Source organism: Metarhizium acridum (assembly GCF_019434415.1).
Source record: "Metarhizium acridum strain ARSEF 324 chromosome Unknown scaffold_1, whole genome shotgun sequence".
Lineage (NCBI taxonomy): Eukaryota > Fungi > Ascomycota > Sordariomycetes > Hypocreales > Clavicipitaceae > Metarhizium > Metarhizium acridum.
The window spans coordinates 1,534,504-1,551,473 of record NW_027094015.1 but is presented as its reverse complement, the minus strand read 5'-3'; the positions used below and the strand labels follow the sequence as shown (position 1 = coordinate 1,551,473).

Sequence of the window (16,970 nt, the reverse complement as noted above, 5' to 3'; positions counted from 1 at the left end):
ATTTAATAGATTTATATGTAAATTAATATAATAAATTTATATATAAATAAATATAATAAATTTACATGTAAATTTAATAGATTTATAAATAAATATAATAGATTTACATGTATATTTAATAGATTTATATATAAATATAATAGATTTATATAAAAATTAATATAATAGATTCACATGTAAATTTATATAATAAATTTATATATAAATTAATATAATAAATTTACATGTAAATTTAATAGATTTATATGTAAATTAATATAATAAATTTATATATAAATAAATATAATAAATTTACATGTAAATTTAATAGATTTATAAATAAATATAATAGATTTACAGTATATTTCATAGATTTATATATAAATATAATAGATTTATATAAAAATTAATATAATAGATTCACATGTAAATTTATATAATAAATTTATATATAAATTAATATAATAAATGTACATGTAAATTTAATAGATTTATATGTAAATTAATATAATAAATTTATATATAACATACTTATTTATTATATATATATATTTATTTTATTTATATATATATATTTATTTTATTTATATCTATATATTTATTTTATTTATATATCTCTTTATTTTACTTTATTATCATCTTATTTTTATTTCTCTATATCTATTTCTTTTATTTATATATCTATATTTATTTTATTTATATATATATATATTAATTTTATTTATATTTTATTTTATATTAGGCAGAGCTCTTGAACAAATATAGTAAATACAAGTGTATTGTGTATTGTATCTTGTATTGTATTGTATTTTCGTGTATTGTATTTAAATACATTACATTACATAACTAAAATACCTATAAATGTATTATAAGTAAAAAAACCCCTTTTTACTTAAACTAAAGATTATAAGGCTAATTATAAGGGTTATAAGGGAAAATCTTATATCATTAAAAAGAGCTAAATTAGCTCTTTAAAATGCCCTACTTTTCATTACTATTAGTTATTATCTTAAAAAGTTATAAGCAATTGAAAATTCGCCCCGCTTTACTTACTTTTTATTTTAAGACATAACTTTAAAGCTTAATATCTCGCTTAATGTCCACATTTTAACGTTAATTTTTAAAGATCTAAAATCACGTGATTTTTAGCTTTATTTTAATATATAATATGCTTATATAAGCATTTATTTATAATATTAGATACTTTATAGCCTTATAATACATTTATAGGTATTCGTATCCTGTAATGTATTGTAATATATTACAATACAATACAATACAATACAGTATAGTAAAAACTACAAAAAATACAATACATTTAGAGGTCTAATATTAGGTAAGCCTTATTCTTTAAAATACTATATAAAATTTCTTTAGAATTCTTATATAATTTATTTACGTATTATTATTAAACTTTATATAATTTATTCACGTATAATTATAAAATTCTATATAAAGATAATACTATTAATTAAATATTGAATTCTATTTTTAAGAAAAAAGTAAAGTATGTATTAAGGGTATTTTCTTATACTTTAATATTATATTTTTTTAAAAATAAAAAAACTAAGCTTAACTTTTATTAATTGTTAAACTCTTTAATATAAGAAGCTTACTTATCCTTAATAATAAGTGAGAGTATACGTAAACGTAACTTTTTTATAGTTTATTTAATATTAATTTTAATATAAGAACTTCTTATATTTACTAATAATTAATATTTAACGTGAATTAATTATTATTAAATATATATTTACACTTACACGCCTTTATAGCGTAAAAGCTACTCTTTAAATAGTAATATAAATCCTATATATAATAATTTATTATATACTTTATAGGAGAATATATCTCCTCTTAACTATTATAGTAATTATATTTGATTCTAGTTATAAGCTAGGCCTTAATACGTATTTTTTTCGTGTTAATTTAAAATATAATTATCTTAGCATTTATTTTAAATTCATTTATAATTAATTTCTAAGCACTTACCTTACTATTTTAATTATAGGGGACTTTAAGCTTAAATAATATATAATAAGTACTTATTAACTTTATTAGCGTTTTTAACTAAATATTCTAATTAAGTGTAAGCTTTTTTATATTATAATAAAAACCTATACTTATATAGTTTAATATATAATTAAAATTTATAGTATATATATTATAAATAAACGTATAAATAGCTATCTAATTATTAGTAAAGAATAAAGTATTAATAGTAAATAATAATATATTTATATTATATATAGTTATAAGATATTTCTTTAAGAAGTATATAAAGAAAAAAGCTATATCTTATATTAAATTAAAATTAAGTTTAAGTTAATTTTGAATAAATATTAATTAAATTCTTACTTATAACGTAATACGTATAATTATTACTTATATTTATTTAATAAAAAATCTTATTAACTTTAATAATAAGATTTTCTTTATTATTAAACTTATAGTTTAAAAGACTAAAATAATACTAGCTTAAATTATTATTAAGATATTAATAATATACTTTTTAATTTAAAATTTAATAAGAGTTAATTTTAAGTAAATTTAAGTTAAGAAAATATATTAAACTCTTATATTATAATATAACTTTTTTTTTTAAGCGCGAAAATAATAAAGAATATATAAGGAAAATAAAACGCATTAAAAACGTATAATAGCTAATATATATAAACTTTTAGGTTTACTTATTACATTAATTATATTATAATTTTTATTATATTTTACGTAATTTAATTATATTTTATTAATTTTCTTAAGTTAATTAAAATTTATTCTCTTATCTTTATTAATTTATAAAGAATAAATCTCTCACAAATATTAGACCAATTATAATAGCCTATTACCCCATAGCAATAGTCAGGTCAGGTCAATTGCAATGGTCGGGTCAGGTCAGGTAGGCGAGCAATGGTCGGGTCATCTACACTCTCTGAAAAAGTGCCCGGCCTTAATGCCTCGGGGGGGCGGCTTTGGGACATTCGGAAGCAGGTGATAGATTCCATCGCAGAAGTGAGGCTGGTTGGTTTCATTGATAATACGACTGGTAGTCTCCTTTTTGTGCTCCGTAACTGGACGAGAACATGGCTGCATACGGAGTACATACGCGACCGATGGAGTACTCCGTACTAACGGGCTAAATCGTCCTTCCCCCATCCCTCTCATGCCGTTGCCCTGTCTGGCCGAGCCGAGCCTCTCATTCCGCCAATCCCTCCAGGAAGCTGTCCGCCTGGCGTTGAGCCCGTCGTGAGCCCATGTTGCGTCGGCGCTTTTCAATTTCTCCACGTCGGGCTTTCTTTTGATCCTCACGAGCCTGGCGCTGTTTTTCGGTTTGCTCGCGTTCTTCTGCCAGCTCCTTCATTTCCTTGGTCCTGGTCTCCTCGTCTTTGCTGAACTTGAAGAAGCCAACGCCCTTTGTCCGAATCTCACTGTCAGCGTCGTAGTGCTTCTGGTCCGGTGGTGTTGCACTGCGGTCCCGCTTTCGAGCCAGCTCTTCCATCTTCTCGGGGTCATCCGGATTGAAAGCCATTGCTTGTACAGCATCCCCGTAAATCAGGTTCGTAGGCGCACTTGGTCGCGCGGACATGCGCTCAAGTTCTTCTGCGCCCAGTAATCCTCTCCGTGCTCGACGCTCCATCCGTTCCTTTTCAGCCCTAGTCCCGCGTCTGAGTCGTCCGAATTCATCTTCGTACTCTATCACATCGTTGGCGTCGTCTCCGTCGTCGTCATCAGAGCTTGAGCTTGAGTAGTCTTCCTTCCCCTCAACATTCTCTACCCATTTCCGATCAAAGTCCACCAGAGGAGCCGCCTCATTCTCTTTTGGTACGTAGTCCCCTCGTTTCATCGCTGCATAGAGCCGCGCCTTGTCTTCCATTTTCCGCCTCGCACGCGCCAGATTTCGTGTCTCTTCTTCCGTTCCGGCGACTTCCTTGAGTACCAGTTTGCCATCATCCTTTCGGGAGCTCTGCTGCTTTGGTTTGCTGCTTCGGAATATATCGTCCTTTGGTTCCTTGGAAGGCCTAGTACGTCCCGAAGTCGATGCAGATGATGTGCTGTTTGACATGAGTGACGTTAACTGTGCTGTAAAATCTAGAGAAGATGAGAGTGCCGTGTTCTTCTTTTGCTTCTTGGCCGGCCGCTGGCCGTACAGATTTGGATCTTGAGGCATCTTGTATATAGCCTACTGTTGTCTGGCAATGCAAGGTGTCAATTGTGACTATGAGGACGTGCGAGGCTGATGTATGTGTAAGGTTGTGCTTTCTCCTCGAGGATGCAAAGAAAATACAAATCAACAAATCCGGCAGAAGGTTCAGCTCAGGTTCGATGTAATTAGCCTTGGGGCGCTAACGCTTCATCATATGATTCGTAGTATCAGATACGTTTTCGCCTGGTACATCAGGACCCTCCTAGTCTGGAGACGGAAAATTTGCAAGTTGGAGGACGAGATATCTTGGATGGCATCATCTGGTGTTGGACCGCGAAGCCGATAGACGGCACTTGAACCCAGCCACCGCATTAGCCACGAGTAACCAGTTACTTACGTGCCCTAGCCACAGTCTGCCCCTCCATTCCCAGCCCACACGATCACGCCAAATGCCCTCCCCCGCTATCGGATAGCAGAGAAATTGTCCCCTCACACCTGGCTCTACCAATAACACCTTACAATATGGCGAGCGCAAGCACGATTTTCATTGCCGTGATTGGTAAGTTAATTGAATGTGATTTCTAGTTCCTAGTTGAATACTAACCACCAAGCGGATGCAGGCGCTGGTGGAGTGGGAAAGTGCTTCTTGACCCAGCTCCGAGATCTCGCAGTCCGCCGACCCTCCCCCAAGTTGAGTCTCTGTTACATTTCCACTAGTCGCAGAGCTCTCTACAATGACGATTACTCGGCTATCAACTTGGACAACGCCATCGACGTTCTGGCCGCTTCCTCCAAGGCTCCCCCTACTCTGACCGACCTAGTTGCCTATCTAAGCAAGGCACCCGGCAAAGCCATAATTGTCGACAACACAAGTTCCCAAGAGGTTGCTGAAACATACCCCACGGCTCTGAAGCTTGGAGTTAGCATTGTAACCCCAAACAAGAAGGCCTTCTCTGGATCATATCAGTTGTGGCAGGATATTTTCCAGGCTTCCGCCGCTTCTGGAGCCAAGGTCTACCACGAGTCGTCCGTTGGCGCTGGCTTGCCCGTGATTTCGACTTTGAAAGACCTTGTGGAGACTGGCGACGAAGTTACAAAGATTGAAGGTGTCTTCAGTGGTACCATGTCATTCCTGTTCAACTCCTTTGCTCCTGTCATTGGTAGTGGTGGTAAGTGGTCAGAGGAAGTTAAGAAAGCCAAGGCTCTTGGTTATACGGAACCTGATCCTCGTGACGATCTTAACGGCTTGGATGTTGCCCGCAAGTTGACCATTTTGGCTCGTCTGGCCGGCTTGCCCGTTGAGTCACCAACCTCCTTCCCGGTGGAGAGCTTGATTCCCAAGGAGTTGGAGTCTTGCTCCAGCGGCGACGAGTTCATGGAGAAGCTTCCGTCTTTTGATCAGCAGATGGAAGAGAAGAAGGCATCCGCTGGGGACAAGGTTATTCGATTCGTTGGCAGCATCGACGTCGGTGCCAAGGATGTCAAGGTTGGCCTCCAGACCTTTGACCCATCCCACCCTATTGCTGCCCTGAAGGGTAGTGACAACATCATCAGCTTCTACACAAAGCGGTACGGAAACAACCCTCTCATTGTTCAAGGCGCTGGCGCTGGCGGAGATGTTACCGCAATGGGCGTAACCGCAGACTTAATCAAGGTTATTGGCCAGCTGGCCTAAACAAATTACAGACGTCCCAAATATCCTGAAAGAAAAGAATGTTTCAAGTGGGCATGGAGAGTAGTTGTATCATCGCTTGCGTGTCCTTTGTGCGTCCGGCGTTGTCACGCTTGTGGAAGAAGTGGCCGAAGTCTTCATTGTGCTAGAGCTCAGCGACGTTGACTCGCTGTTCTGGGGTTCGTTGCGACTCGAGAGGTGCCTCCATACCCACAGAGATATGTCTATGGCAAGGAAGAAGAATAGCGGTAAAATAAAAATGGTGCCAATAAATGCCTATTCCCAAAAGTGCGACTGTTAGAGCTAGACCACCATGAGTATGAAATGTTGGACGCGCATACGCATAAAGCTGAAATAGACCGAATGACAAAGGAAGAAGACCGAGGGACGAAGAGGTGACCAAAGTCCCAGGAGCCTGTCTGTACAGGTTCAGACATTATTGCGCTACGTTAAGCAAGCTATACACGGGGATAGTTTCGATACAGCCTACAGGGATGCTCGCGGAGCGTGCAAGAAGTGTTAATCTTCCGTTATGAGGCTTGCGATCTGGAGACGACTTTCAGGAGAGGTGATGGCATGTTTGGCTGTCGGGTCAAGCGGGCGCGGGGAGATATGGCGCACCACCCAAAACAGATGGTGTGAGCGGGCGTCGGCCCTCACCGCCTTCCTGTTTGGCATATGGTTTGACAAAGTAGGCGCAAAAGTGCTTCTCATGACCAAGAGCTCAATAAGATAACTACCTAGACATCTATCTATGAAAGCGATTGCACGCAGCACACGCAACAACCGACAGGGAAAACCTCTCACAATGCCTGGGGCACCAAATAAGCGGCAAAACCGCCAGAACTTTAGCCACGCCAAGGATCAAGCTGGTGTCGCGAGACTCCCACGGAAACGATTCTATCGACAGCGTGCTCATGCCAATCCCTTTTCAGATCATACCCTTGAATAGTATGTTACTGCCTGAATGCTGCTCCGCTTTGCCGGATACGATATCTGTGAGTATCGTATGCTGATTTCTTTCTGCAGCCCGTCATCTCCGGAGGCAATGGACTGGTCATCGTACTATCCGGCATACGCAGCAGACACATCCCCAGCGGAATCGACTCACCTTCAAAAGTTGACAAAAGACGTGGAAGTTGTGGATATTGGATGCGGCTTTGGAGGTTTACTTGTCGCATTGGCCCCTCTTTTACCAGAGACCCTGCTGTTAGGTATGTGTACTACCCTTGAATTGCAGCTGGATGATGGCATTTCGTGATACTAATCTAGTTTGTAGGACTGGAAATCAGAACAAGTGTAACACAGTTTGTGCAGGAAAAAATATGGGCACTGCGGGAGCAAAATGAAGGCAAGCTATACCAAAACGCCGCCTGTATACGAGCCAACACGATGAAGTTTCTCCCCAACTTCTTCAAAAAAGCCCAACTGAGCAAGATTTTCATCTGCTTCCCCGACCCACACTTCAAGGCTAGAAAACACAAGGCAAGGATTGTCTCAACAACATTGAATTCAGAGTATGCTTACGCCCTGCGACCTGGTGGTATTGTATACACCATCACGGATGTGGAAGCTTTGCACCAATGGATGGTGCAGCACCTGGATACTCATCCCTCATTTGAGCGGGTTTCCGAGGAGGAGGTGGAGAAAGATGAGTGTGTCAAAGTTATGCAGAATGAGACGGAAGAAGGGAAGAAGGTGGCGAGGAATAAGGGACAGAAGTTTGTAGCCTTGTTCCGGCGCATAGAAGACCCTCCGTGGGAGTAGGCGGGTGGGAAGTTGTCTCGCCTCATACCCGGAAATTGCGCAGCATAGACGGACGGGACAATGGATGCTCCTCATGTGCGTGCAATGTCACGTAAACATCATCTGCTTTGGCTGTAGCCAAACGTCTTGATATGCGGCCATTGTGCACCCACAGCTGCAAAAGGTGTCTTCGCAGTAGTACTTTGGAGTTTGTGTGGCAGGACTCGAGAAGAGATGCCACACACCCACTGGGCAGGCATGTACGACCATTGATGCATGGTACGGAGTAGGCGTAGGCGGTAACTTACCTAATTGACAGCAGCACTAAGACAGTTTGGGCAGAAAGCTCCCGTAGCTCCAGTGGCCCTCAGCATTATCGATAAGAGCACTCTTCTCAACTGTTACTTGTACGGAGTAGTCTGTATACAAGGCTCCACGCCTCTTATCGCTCCCTGGTTTCAAGTGTTCCCTGCAACCACTCGAGATACCAGACCCCTTCGACCTTCGACACTTGACCTCCACAAAGACCCCCGATTCCTCATACCTGGTAACCAGACGTCAGACCATGCTGCTCCATCGTCCGCAGCTCCGGCCATGGCCTTAAAGCAGAGAGATGTGGCTATCGCTGCCGTAGCTGCCTTTGTTGCTTGGGGTTATGCTGTGAGCTGGTTCTCCGTGTTGCGATGGGCCGGCTATGCATTCGTCGCCGGCATCCTTGTCACCATCATCGGCCTCGTCGCAACCTTACTATTGACCGCGCAGCGACCTAAACAGAAGCCGTATCAACTTCCTAGAGCATCTTTTATCGGCGGCGGTCGGTGGAAGAAAGAAGTGTCCGCTTTGAGGAAACGACAAGCCTACGAGAAGCAGAGACTGGAGCTGGGATGCTCACCGCATGTCCTTGATGCCGTCGATGGCCTGTTGGACCTGATTCTTCGCGACTTTGTGTGCAGTTGGTATTCTCATATCAGCCGGAACCCGGTCTTTCCGAACGAGGTTGATCGGGCAGTGCGCCTGGCAATTACGAATCTGCTCGAATCGTTGCGTGACAAAGATCTGGCCGAGATTGTTACGAGTCGACTTATCCCCATTCTCACGGCGCACTTCCGCGATTTCTACGACGCTGAAAAGTCTGTGCGAGGCAGAAAGTTAAACCGCTCGGTTACGGAATCCGAAGAGCTGGACCTTGCCATTGCATCCAAGTACAAAGATGGAAGTTTGCACCCTGCTGCGTCGCTCTCTTTTCCGGATACCAAGATTGTGCAGCAAGATTATCTACGGTCACTGGCCGAAAGAATTGTCCCCAAGGTGCTGCCTGGGAAAATGCTAGCTAGCCGATCTGTGTCTATTATTATCCGGGAGATTGTTAGCTGTGCTGTTCTGTCTCCCGTTCTACAGTTATTGTCAGATCCCGATACCTGGAACCAAGTCATGGAAAACTACGGCCGCACCATGTTGCAAGACAGATCGACAGTTCGTAAGCTCAGGGCAGCTCTTGATCAGCATGCGTCACCAACACCTCGAACGGTGAAAATGGCACCGGCTCCCCGACTTGCGCCAGGCGACAGTGAGCGCAAGTTCGAAAAGTTTATTCGGGCCATACGAAAAGTAAACAACTTGTCGGATGCACGCCGTTTCCGCAGCGAGGTCGCTAGTCAACTGAAACGAGATTCGCTACAGGTGAATCAGGACCCGGCGTATTTGCGTCGCCTGGAAATGGGCAAGCGATTATTGGATCAAAGGGTTCAGCATCTGGCTGCTGGAGGTGATCGACAGCCTGTTTCATTTAACCCAGCACCTGCACCTGGTGCTTCTGTCACATCCAAGTTGGAAAATGTCTCTCTTGTGGAACTTTTGAGAGACGCATCTGGACTGTCGTATTTCATGGAATACATGGACCGGCAGCGCTTAATGTCTCTGGTACAGTTCTGGCTTGTAGTTGATGGGTTTCGAAATCCATTGGAAGACGATGGCCAAGAGGATGAACCGGCCTCCTCCAACCTACCTATGTGGTCCGACTCTGACCGAATGGACCTGCAGCAAATCAACCAAGCGTATTTGTCGAAGCCTGAATTGCATGTTCCAGAATCGTCGCGCCGGGAGGTCCGTCAGTTTCTTGAAGCTGGAAAATCTGCAACGCCTCTGCAATATCATCGAGCCAGGAAATCTATTTTAAAAGCACAAAGTGCAGTATTGGAGGAAATGCAGTCGCAACACTACCACGGTTTCAAGAAGTCTGATTTGTACTACAAGTGCCTTGCCTCACAAGAGTCGTCCACGGCGAACTTGGCACCGCCTCCTTTACCCCCAACTCATCCACCTGCAACTCGAGCACCACAATCTTACCAGGCCAGGCCAAAGCCGGTTTCTCGACTTGCAACATCGGCTTCCAGCTACACCACCAGACGATCCGATTCTACATCGGACCTGCGGGGCATTGATGGCAACTCTAACGGGCCAGACCCTCTGACACAGTCTCGGCGGTCGCTGGATGAGACTGGCTCAGCACCACTGTTTGATGACGATGATGTAGACAATGATGGGTTAATGGACTCGGTACACAGTGCTGGTGAACCTGAACTACCGCTACAGGTGACCCCAGATACACACGTTGTTCAAGCTGTCGAAGAAGCCCTGAACAGCATCATGGATGATGACCGCCCTCAAACTGCAGAAGATCTGCGAGCCTCGCTATTTGGAGACGCCGAAGACGCTGAAGGAAGCTTCTTGACGAACAATGACCGCGAGTCCAATCGGGGCTCAATGGATTCTGGACGACCCGTAATAGCCGTCAAAGATCAGGAGAAGCCTAGTTTGTCGTCCTTGGGTTTAGTGAGCGCGGCGTCCCGAATCGGCGTTTTTGTGGATGATGATTTGTTTGGAGATGAAGATAAATTTCTCGCAGACGAGGTTGAAGATGCCGAAGAAGGCAATACCGACAAAGACGAAGACGACGAGGTCCATGAAGCAGCACCGGGTGACCTCGGTCTTGCTGAAGCTATAACCGCTTTGACCAACGATATTGACCGTCTTGTTGCGCAAGAAGCCATTGTAGACTCGTTGACGCGAAAGGCTGAGCTAACAAACAACACATCCGAGTTGCGAATTTTGCGCAAGTCCAAGGCAAGCTTGCAAAGAGAAATCCGACGCAAGGAGCTTCAACGACAGCAGTATGTTGTTCAGGAGAGTGACAATAGTCTCTACGGCCGGTCTTCAGTCAAGATCAAGTCAATTCAAGTTGGAAGGGAGGACGATGGCAGAGAATTTGCCATGTATGTTGTCGAAGTGCAACGGAACGCTGGTGAGCAAATGCCTGCCGCGTCGTGGATAGTCACAAGACGATACAGTGAGTTCCACGACCTCCACCAGAAGCTACGATCCAGATATCCATCAGTAAGGAACCTAGATTTCCCTCGCCGACGAGTTGTCATGAAATTCCAAAGCGAATTCCTCCGCAAGAGAAGAGAGGCCCTAGAGAAGTATTTACGAGAGCTACTTCTCCTCCCCGAAGTATGTCGTAGTAGAGAACTTCGCGCGTTCTTGTCCCAGAGTGTGATTACCCCTGGACAGGATATCCTGGATCGCGAAGACAAGAAGGACATTGTATCCAGACTTTATGACTCTGTCGCGGATGGCATGGACGATATTTTGGGCAATATTCCTGTCTTGGACCAGATATCTGTGGCTGGCCAGAATCTCATTGCCGCCGCCACGAACCAACTCAATGCGATGCCACTCAACGTGAATGAAGAAGCCTTCCCGGCCGCAGAGGCAGAAGCGGAACTGAACGCATTCGAAAACAAAGAACTGGAGCCTTTCATCAAGCCTATCTGCGACATCTTCTTGGAAGTATTCGAACTGAACAGAGGGAATAATTGGCTTCGTGGGCGCGCAGTTGTCGTGGTCCTACAGCAGCTTTTGGGAGGCACTATTGAGAGGAAAGTGCGCGACATTGTCAAGATGCTGCTGCAGGATGAATCTATTCTGCGATACATTGCTCTGGTGGAGGACAGCATGTGGCCCAACGGGGTATTGCAGCGCGATAGGAAGCCAAGATCCGAAGCGCAAAAGAAGAAGACTCGCACGGAAGCAAGCCTCATGTTGGCCACACTTGTACCGGACTTGGCAGGGAACGTCGTTGGCAGAGCGAATGCGCAAACTGCTAGTCGGCGTATCTTTGCTACTTTGAACAATTCGCGACTTAAGTGAGTGGTTTTCCTGGGTTATGATGAAGCAACATTCCAAATTCTGTAGCATTTTCTATAGATGCTGACATGTTCTACACCGGACAGCGCGCATTTAGTATTTACAATGCTGGAGGAGATCATATCCATCATGTTTGAGGATTCTTAGCCGGCGAAGCGACATAGGCAAGGCGATATCTGAGAAGAGGGGGGGGGGGGGGGGGTTAATAAGACGAGTCATGACATAGAAACCGGCGGCGGTCCGATTGAATTCAATGAGTGATGTTTAGCCAGCACGGCGTGGCGTCGCGTGGCGTCTGGGAGAGGCACAGTGGGTTTTCTTTGGTGAGTAGGTGAGTTGGGGAACGATAGCTGGCGATGTCGGTGCGGCTTGGTTGGTAAACATGTTAATAGTAATTGAAGACTTTTACATGGCTTTTTTTGTGCTTGTTTTAATTTGTGTTAATTTGTGCCAATTTGATGGTTACAAACCGCTCTTGAGATGATGCTGCTCATCGATGGCATCAAATCGATGAGTGCCGCCGGCCGAGAGAGAGAGGACGGACTGGTCAGCAACGAGAAAAGCGGAACCACCTCCACCATGATGCGTTTTTGCCGGCTGCCACCGCCCGACTCAGCTGTCCAATGTTGGGCCTCAGCCTCAGTGTCGCATTCTGGTAAGGAAAAAAACAGGTTCTGGTCACTTGAACACACACACACACACACCCACGCGCGCGCACACGCACACGGCACACGCAGGCTGCTTTCCACAAGGCTTCTTCTCCTCACTTGAGCACCTCTCGGTCTCTTGACCTCTCCCAGGCCAAAGTTCGCAGCCGTGACCAACACGACACTTTCCAGTGCTTGCTCCTCTTCCTTGGATCCATCTTTCTCATCCCAACCGCCATCCACTGGCCTCACCGACGCCTTCACCCAAGTTCCCGTAAACCCTCTAGGATTCGGTGATCCTCGACGTACCGCCGTTCCGCCCTCCGCTCTCCACCCATCGCCATCATGACGACTGAGGTCTCTAATACGCGGCTCTACCTGGGCAACCTTCCTCGCAATGGTCCATAACCCATAATCACCTTCTCACTCTCTTCGCCCCTTTGGATTCCAACTGACTCGCTTTCCCGGCAGCTACCAAGGCCGACATCGAGGCTCACTTTGCGACTCATGGCACCGGAGACATCACCGAGGTCAAGCTGATGAATGGCTTCGGCTTCATTGAATACAAGGATCCTATGGATGCCCGAGACGTCGTTCCGGGTTAGTTGAGCCTTCTTTTCTTCTTCCTTGACTCCATAGTACCTTGCCTCTCTGGACAACAACTTCTATCATTCTTATCGTTATTTTTTCAACCCGACTTTGCTAACTCAATGGCCTTGTTTTCGCCGTCGTCTATTTTACAGCCTTTCGTATGTGATTGCCCCCTCGCGTTGACTTGGGCCGCGCCCACGCTGGCAGCCTAATATCCAAAACGCTCCCTCCCCAGCCTTAGCCTTGTGTCTTGCTAACACGGGACCATGTAGATGGATCTGACTTCATGGGAGAGCGTCTCACTGTTCAGTTTGCCCGTGGACCGCGACAGAGGGAAAGTGGTTTCAGTGGCCATGAGCGCGCTCCACCGCGACCCCGACGAACTCCTCACCGGATGCAAATAACCGGGCTTCCAAACGAAACCAGTTGGCAGGTCTGTCTACATCTCCCCGCTCTTTGTCGCTGGACCCTATGGATACCTTCCCACCTGTGTCGCTTGGATCCTTTTTGCACCTTCTTGTCGGCTGGGATTCAACGCCTTGAGGCTTGTTTGCTTCTTGTGTAATTTTGGACTGCCACAACCCGCCATCCTCCTCGGGACACATCCTGGCTACCGGCTGTTCCCCCTCTTGGCTCGCGGTGTCTGGTTTGTTGTACAATGGGATGTATGATTCGGTCTTTCGGCTATGTGGACTTTGAGCTGCTTTGCTGTCGCACAAATATGCCGTCGCTCCTGGGGACAGGGACTTACGCGATTTCTGGATATAGGACCTCAAAGACTTTGCGCGTCAACCCGGCCTTGACGTGGTATATTCCGAGACGGGACGAGACTCTAACGGCAGGGGGTATGTTGTCCCAACCAGCCATCGGTTCCATATTCTGATCTCATACTGACTTATCTGCCAGCTTTGTTGAGTATGAGACCGCTGCCGACCTTCGAACCGCTGTAGACAAGCTCGATGGTCGAGAATTTAAGGGAAATCGAGTCCAATGTATTGCCGACGTTCGTCACCCCTCCCCTTCCCCCTCTCCCCCTTTTCAAGTACCTCATATATAAGCCAAGGCTTGTTGCTGACGCTTATCGTTATAGACCCAGCCAGATATGCCTCCTCGGGATGGTCGCGGTCGCTCACGTTCGCCTGGAGGCCGACGACCTTACAACAATATGCCTACCCGATTTGACGAATACGATCGACGTGGTCCTCCCCCTCGTGGTTACAACCGAGACCCTGGTCCTTATGGTTATCGCGATCGAAGTCCTCGACGCGAGTATTACGAAGACAGAGCCCGTTACCGCTCTCCTCCTCGAGGACCTGCCCCTATTGAGGACTATCCTCCGGCTCGAGGCCGCTACGAGGACCCATACCGTCGAGACTATCCTCCCCCACCACCCGATCCCTATGCCAACGGTCGTCAGTATGATCGACCTCCCAGGGACTTCCCCCCTCGAGAACCTGCGTACCCACCGCGTGATGGATATGCTCGCGAATATGACAGAGGTGGACGCTACTGGTAAATTCCATCCCTAGCACATTGTTGCTTGTCCTGAGTGTTGAGCCTGCCGGCTTGGCAGAGCCAATCGTATCTCAGTGGGTGAACTTGGCCTTGACCTATGGTAATAGATGATTGCCCGTCGGGACTTCGCGACGATAAATACATTCCATTAGTATGGACAGGGTAAGGCTGAAGAATTAACGAGAACCGAATTGCCATTCACGCTATACTACGGCTTTTTGTGAAAGGGGGGGGGGGGGGGTGTTTCAATATGATAATGAGGAGTGAGGGAGCGTAGGAAATAAATTGCTCGACATGAACTTTTTTATTTCTTTTTTTTTTTTAAAAAAAAAAATTGGTCTCCATGATATGGCAGAGCTACCACGGCGCGGATTCATGGGAGTACGGTTGGTTTGATGGGCCTGAATGGAGGAATTGGGTGGACGTGATGACAAAGCAAAAGTGAACGACGGCGGGCGTCTGGGGAAAGTAACTAAAGTCGAGAATCAACGACGACAGATACTCGACTCGAGGTTTTGCAGCGAACAACCACGATATGTACGATTATCAGAATGCATGCCACGCCTCTTTTGCGTTTTGATTTTTCATACATTCTTTGATGTGTTGCTCTTGATCAATTTAATTCTTTTTTTTCTAACAATTTCTATGCGTGTTAGTAGCGCGATTTAACATTTGGATCCTCGAGGATCCAGTATTCAGTCCCTAGAAAATCGCCTCGTTCGTAACCGCAAATGGAATTAAAGAATCTATAGAAGCATGAAAAATTTCATAACAAATATTCAACGGTTTGGCCGCTCATATCAAGGTATGCGAACCGACGTTTCTGTCTTGGTTCTCGTACTATAACTACAATTTATCGCCGATTTCTAGCATGTGGGAGCTGCAGCGAAATGGCGAACTAGTCAAGCAACGATGTGTGTTGTATCCATCAAGGCGTTGTCTTTTGGTTGGACTGGGACGATACGGTTTCAGTTCCTGATACCGTCTTGAATTTATTGAGAGGCCGGCTTTGCGGTAACCTTCTTCCATTGGTTGTAAACCCCGATCAAACTGCTCAGGGTGCCGGCGAGACCAACGAAGCCGTCGTCGAAACCAGCCCAGCCGAGGGCAGACGAGGGAACAGTGAGATCGCAGAGGTCAGAGATGAGCTGGAGCTGGCTAGCAGCTCGCTCGCTGAGAAGAAATAAGTTAGTCGCTCGTGACATGTCGTGAAAAAAAAAAAAAAAAAGACAGCTATAATGCCGAAAAGGCAATGGATACGGCAAAACACACACACGAAAGAAAAGGAGGGGTTGAATTTCTCACCGGGCAATGTGCTTGCTGTTGATGACGCCCTCGCCGTCCTTGCGGTCAATCTTGGCCTCCCGCTGCTTCAGCTGATACAGCGTATACAGCTGGGCCGAGATGCTGAATAACAGGCCCATGGCCCAGAATCTGTACCCGTAGGCCTGGACGGTCTTGGCCTTGTCCCACTTCTTGATGCCGGCGGCATCGGGCAGCGCGGCCGAGTCAAAGGTCAGGTAGCCGGCGTAGCCAATCTGCCTACCGATGCCAGCGTAGCGCAGGAAGGCGTCGATGGGCTTGGGGTTGTCAGCGGTCTCGACGGCGGCCTTGAGGTGTTCGACGTTCTTGCCGACGCGGAGGATCTTGCGCGCCAGGCCGAATTGCTTCTTGGTGACGTCCCAGGGGGCGATTTGGGCCTTTGTGGCATTGGTGCGCAGGAGGTACCAGGCGTAGAAGCGGGCGAAGTACTGGATCGTGCGGAGGAGCTTGTCGCGGCCGACGGTGGTGGCGACGAAGCTGAGGTAGTGCTTGACGGAAGGGTGGTACACGAGCGTGTTGACGACCATTTTGACGGCTGTAGTTTTGCTTATGTAGATGTATATATGAAATTATTGTTTTTCGCGTCTTCTCGTCAAGAAATAAAAGGGTGGTTGTTGGAGTTGCACGAGCGGCCGGGGACCGGAGTGAGCCGAGTCGAACGGGCAGCGGGGCTGCTTTTGTGACGGGCGGACCGGAATAAAGCAGATGCACAAAGGAGAGAGAGAGGAGGAGATTTTGCAAGCCAGAGGGCCCGGGGGTGGGGGATGGGCAATGCTGAATATAGTATGGACTTGAGGCGTGGGAGATGAAATTCAAGGAGAGCTGTCGTGGAGGAATGCTATGCGCATATTAATTAGGGCGGGTGTCCGGCGGCATCGGTGCAAAACGTGGACGCGCACATGCCGAGGCTTTCTGCTTCTCCAACGTCGACGGTCCCATGGGGAAAGGAGGGTGTATCTCGGCGACGACTGCCCATTATGGAGCAGCCTAATTGGCGGCCGGGGGAATGGGCTTCATCGGTGCGGAGAAACCGTTGTCCGTAGAGGCACGTGAGCATGTGCAGGAAGCACGCGCCACAGCGACAAGCCACTCCAGCAGCTTAGCCGCAACGCCATAGAAATGAGTTGACAGATCCGATGACAAAGTC

General features: G+C 45.6%; 6 protein-coding genes across 6 annotated transcripts; 4 read left to right on the top strand and 2 right to left on the bottom strand.

The window, feature by feature from the left end:
- Nucleotides 1–2,790: 2,790 nt before the first annotated feature.
- On the bottom strand, nt 2,791–4,482 carry J3458_000422 (uncharacterized protein). The gene has a single exon (XM_007816239.2). The coding sequence runs from the start codon at nt 4,145–4,147 to the stop codon at nt 3,176–3,178; it is 972 nt and encodes a 323-aa protein (XP_007814430.1). The 5' UTR covers nt 4,148–4,482; the 3' UTR covers nt 2,791–3,175.
- A 129-nt stretch (nt 4,483–4,611) lies between these two features.
- Nucleotides 4,612–6,368, top strand: HOM6_1 (Homoserine dehydrogenase). Its single transcript, XM_007816240.2, has 2 exons — nt 4,612–4,682; nt 4,744–6,368. The coding sequence occupies exons 1-2, from the start codon at nt 4,646–4,648 to the stop codon at nt 5,796–5,798; spliced, it is 1,092 nt and encodes a 363-aa protein (XP_007814431.1). The 5' UTR covers nt 4,612–4,645; the 3' UTR covers nt 5,799–6,368.
- Nucleotides 6,369–6,540: 172 nt separating this feature from the next.
- On the top strand, nt 6,541–7,927 carry TRM8_2 (tRNA (guanine-N(7)-)-methyltransferase (tRNA(m7G46)-methyltransferase)). The gene is made up of 3 exons (XM_066116130.1): nt 6,541–6,746; nt 6,825–7,009; nt 7,075–7,927. The coding sequence occupies exons 1-3, from the start codon at nt 6,550–6,552 to the stop codon at nt 7,560–7,562; spliced, it is 870 nt and encodes a 289-aa protein (XP_065978012.1). The 5' UTR covers nt 6,541–6,549; the 3' UTR covers nt 7,563–7,927.
- Nucleotides 7,928–8,023: 96 nt separating this feature from the next.
- TRM8_1 (tRNA (guanine-N(7)-)-methyltransferase (tRNA(m7G46)-methyltransferase)) lies at nt 8,024–12,154 on the top strand. The gene is made up of 2 exons (XM_066116129.1): nt 8,024–11,746; nt 11,834–12,154. The coding sequence occupies exons 1-2, from the start codon at nt 8,136–8,138 to the stop codon at nt 11,892–11,894; spliced, it is 3,672 nt and encodes a 1,223-aa protein (XP_065978011.1). The 5' UTR covers nt 8,024–8,135; the 3' UTR covers nt 11,895–12,154.
- A 585-nt stretch (nt 12,155–12,739) lies between these two features.
- J3458_000418 (uncharacterized protein) lies at nt 12,740–14,501 on the top strand (the record flags this gene model as incomplete). Its single annotated transcript, XM_066116128.1, has 7 exons — nt 12,740–12,794; nt 12,866–12,994; nt 13,138–13,143; nt 13,258–13,418; nt 13,754–13,830; nt 13,892–13,988; nt 14,076–14,501. 7 exons carry the CDS (start codon nt 12,740–12,742, stop codon nt 14,499–14,501), a joined length of 951 nt encoding a protein of 316 aa, XP_065978010.1.
- On the bottom strand, nt 14,440–16,774 carry PEX11_1 (Peroxisomal membrane protein PMP27). The gene is made up of 2 exons (XM_007816243.2): nt 15,806–16,774; nt 14,440–15,673 (listed from the first exon to the last, which is right to left on the bottom strand). The coding sequence occupies exons 1-2, from the start codon at nt 16,348–16,350 to the stop codon at nt 15,493–15,495; spliced, it is 726 nt and encodes a 241-aa protein (XP_007814434.2). The 5' UTR covers nt 16,351–16,774; the 3' UTR covers nt 14,440–15,492.
- Nucleotides 16,775–16,970: the final 196 nt, after the last annotated feature.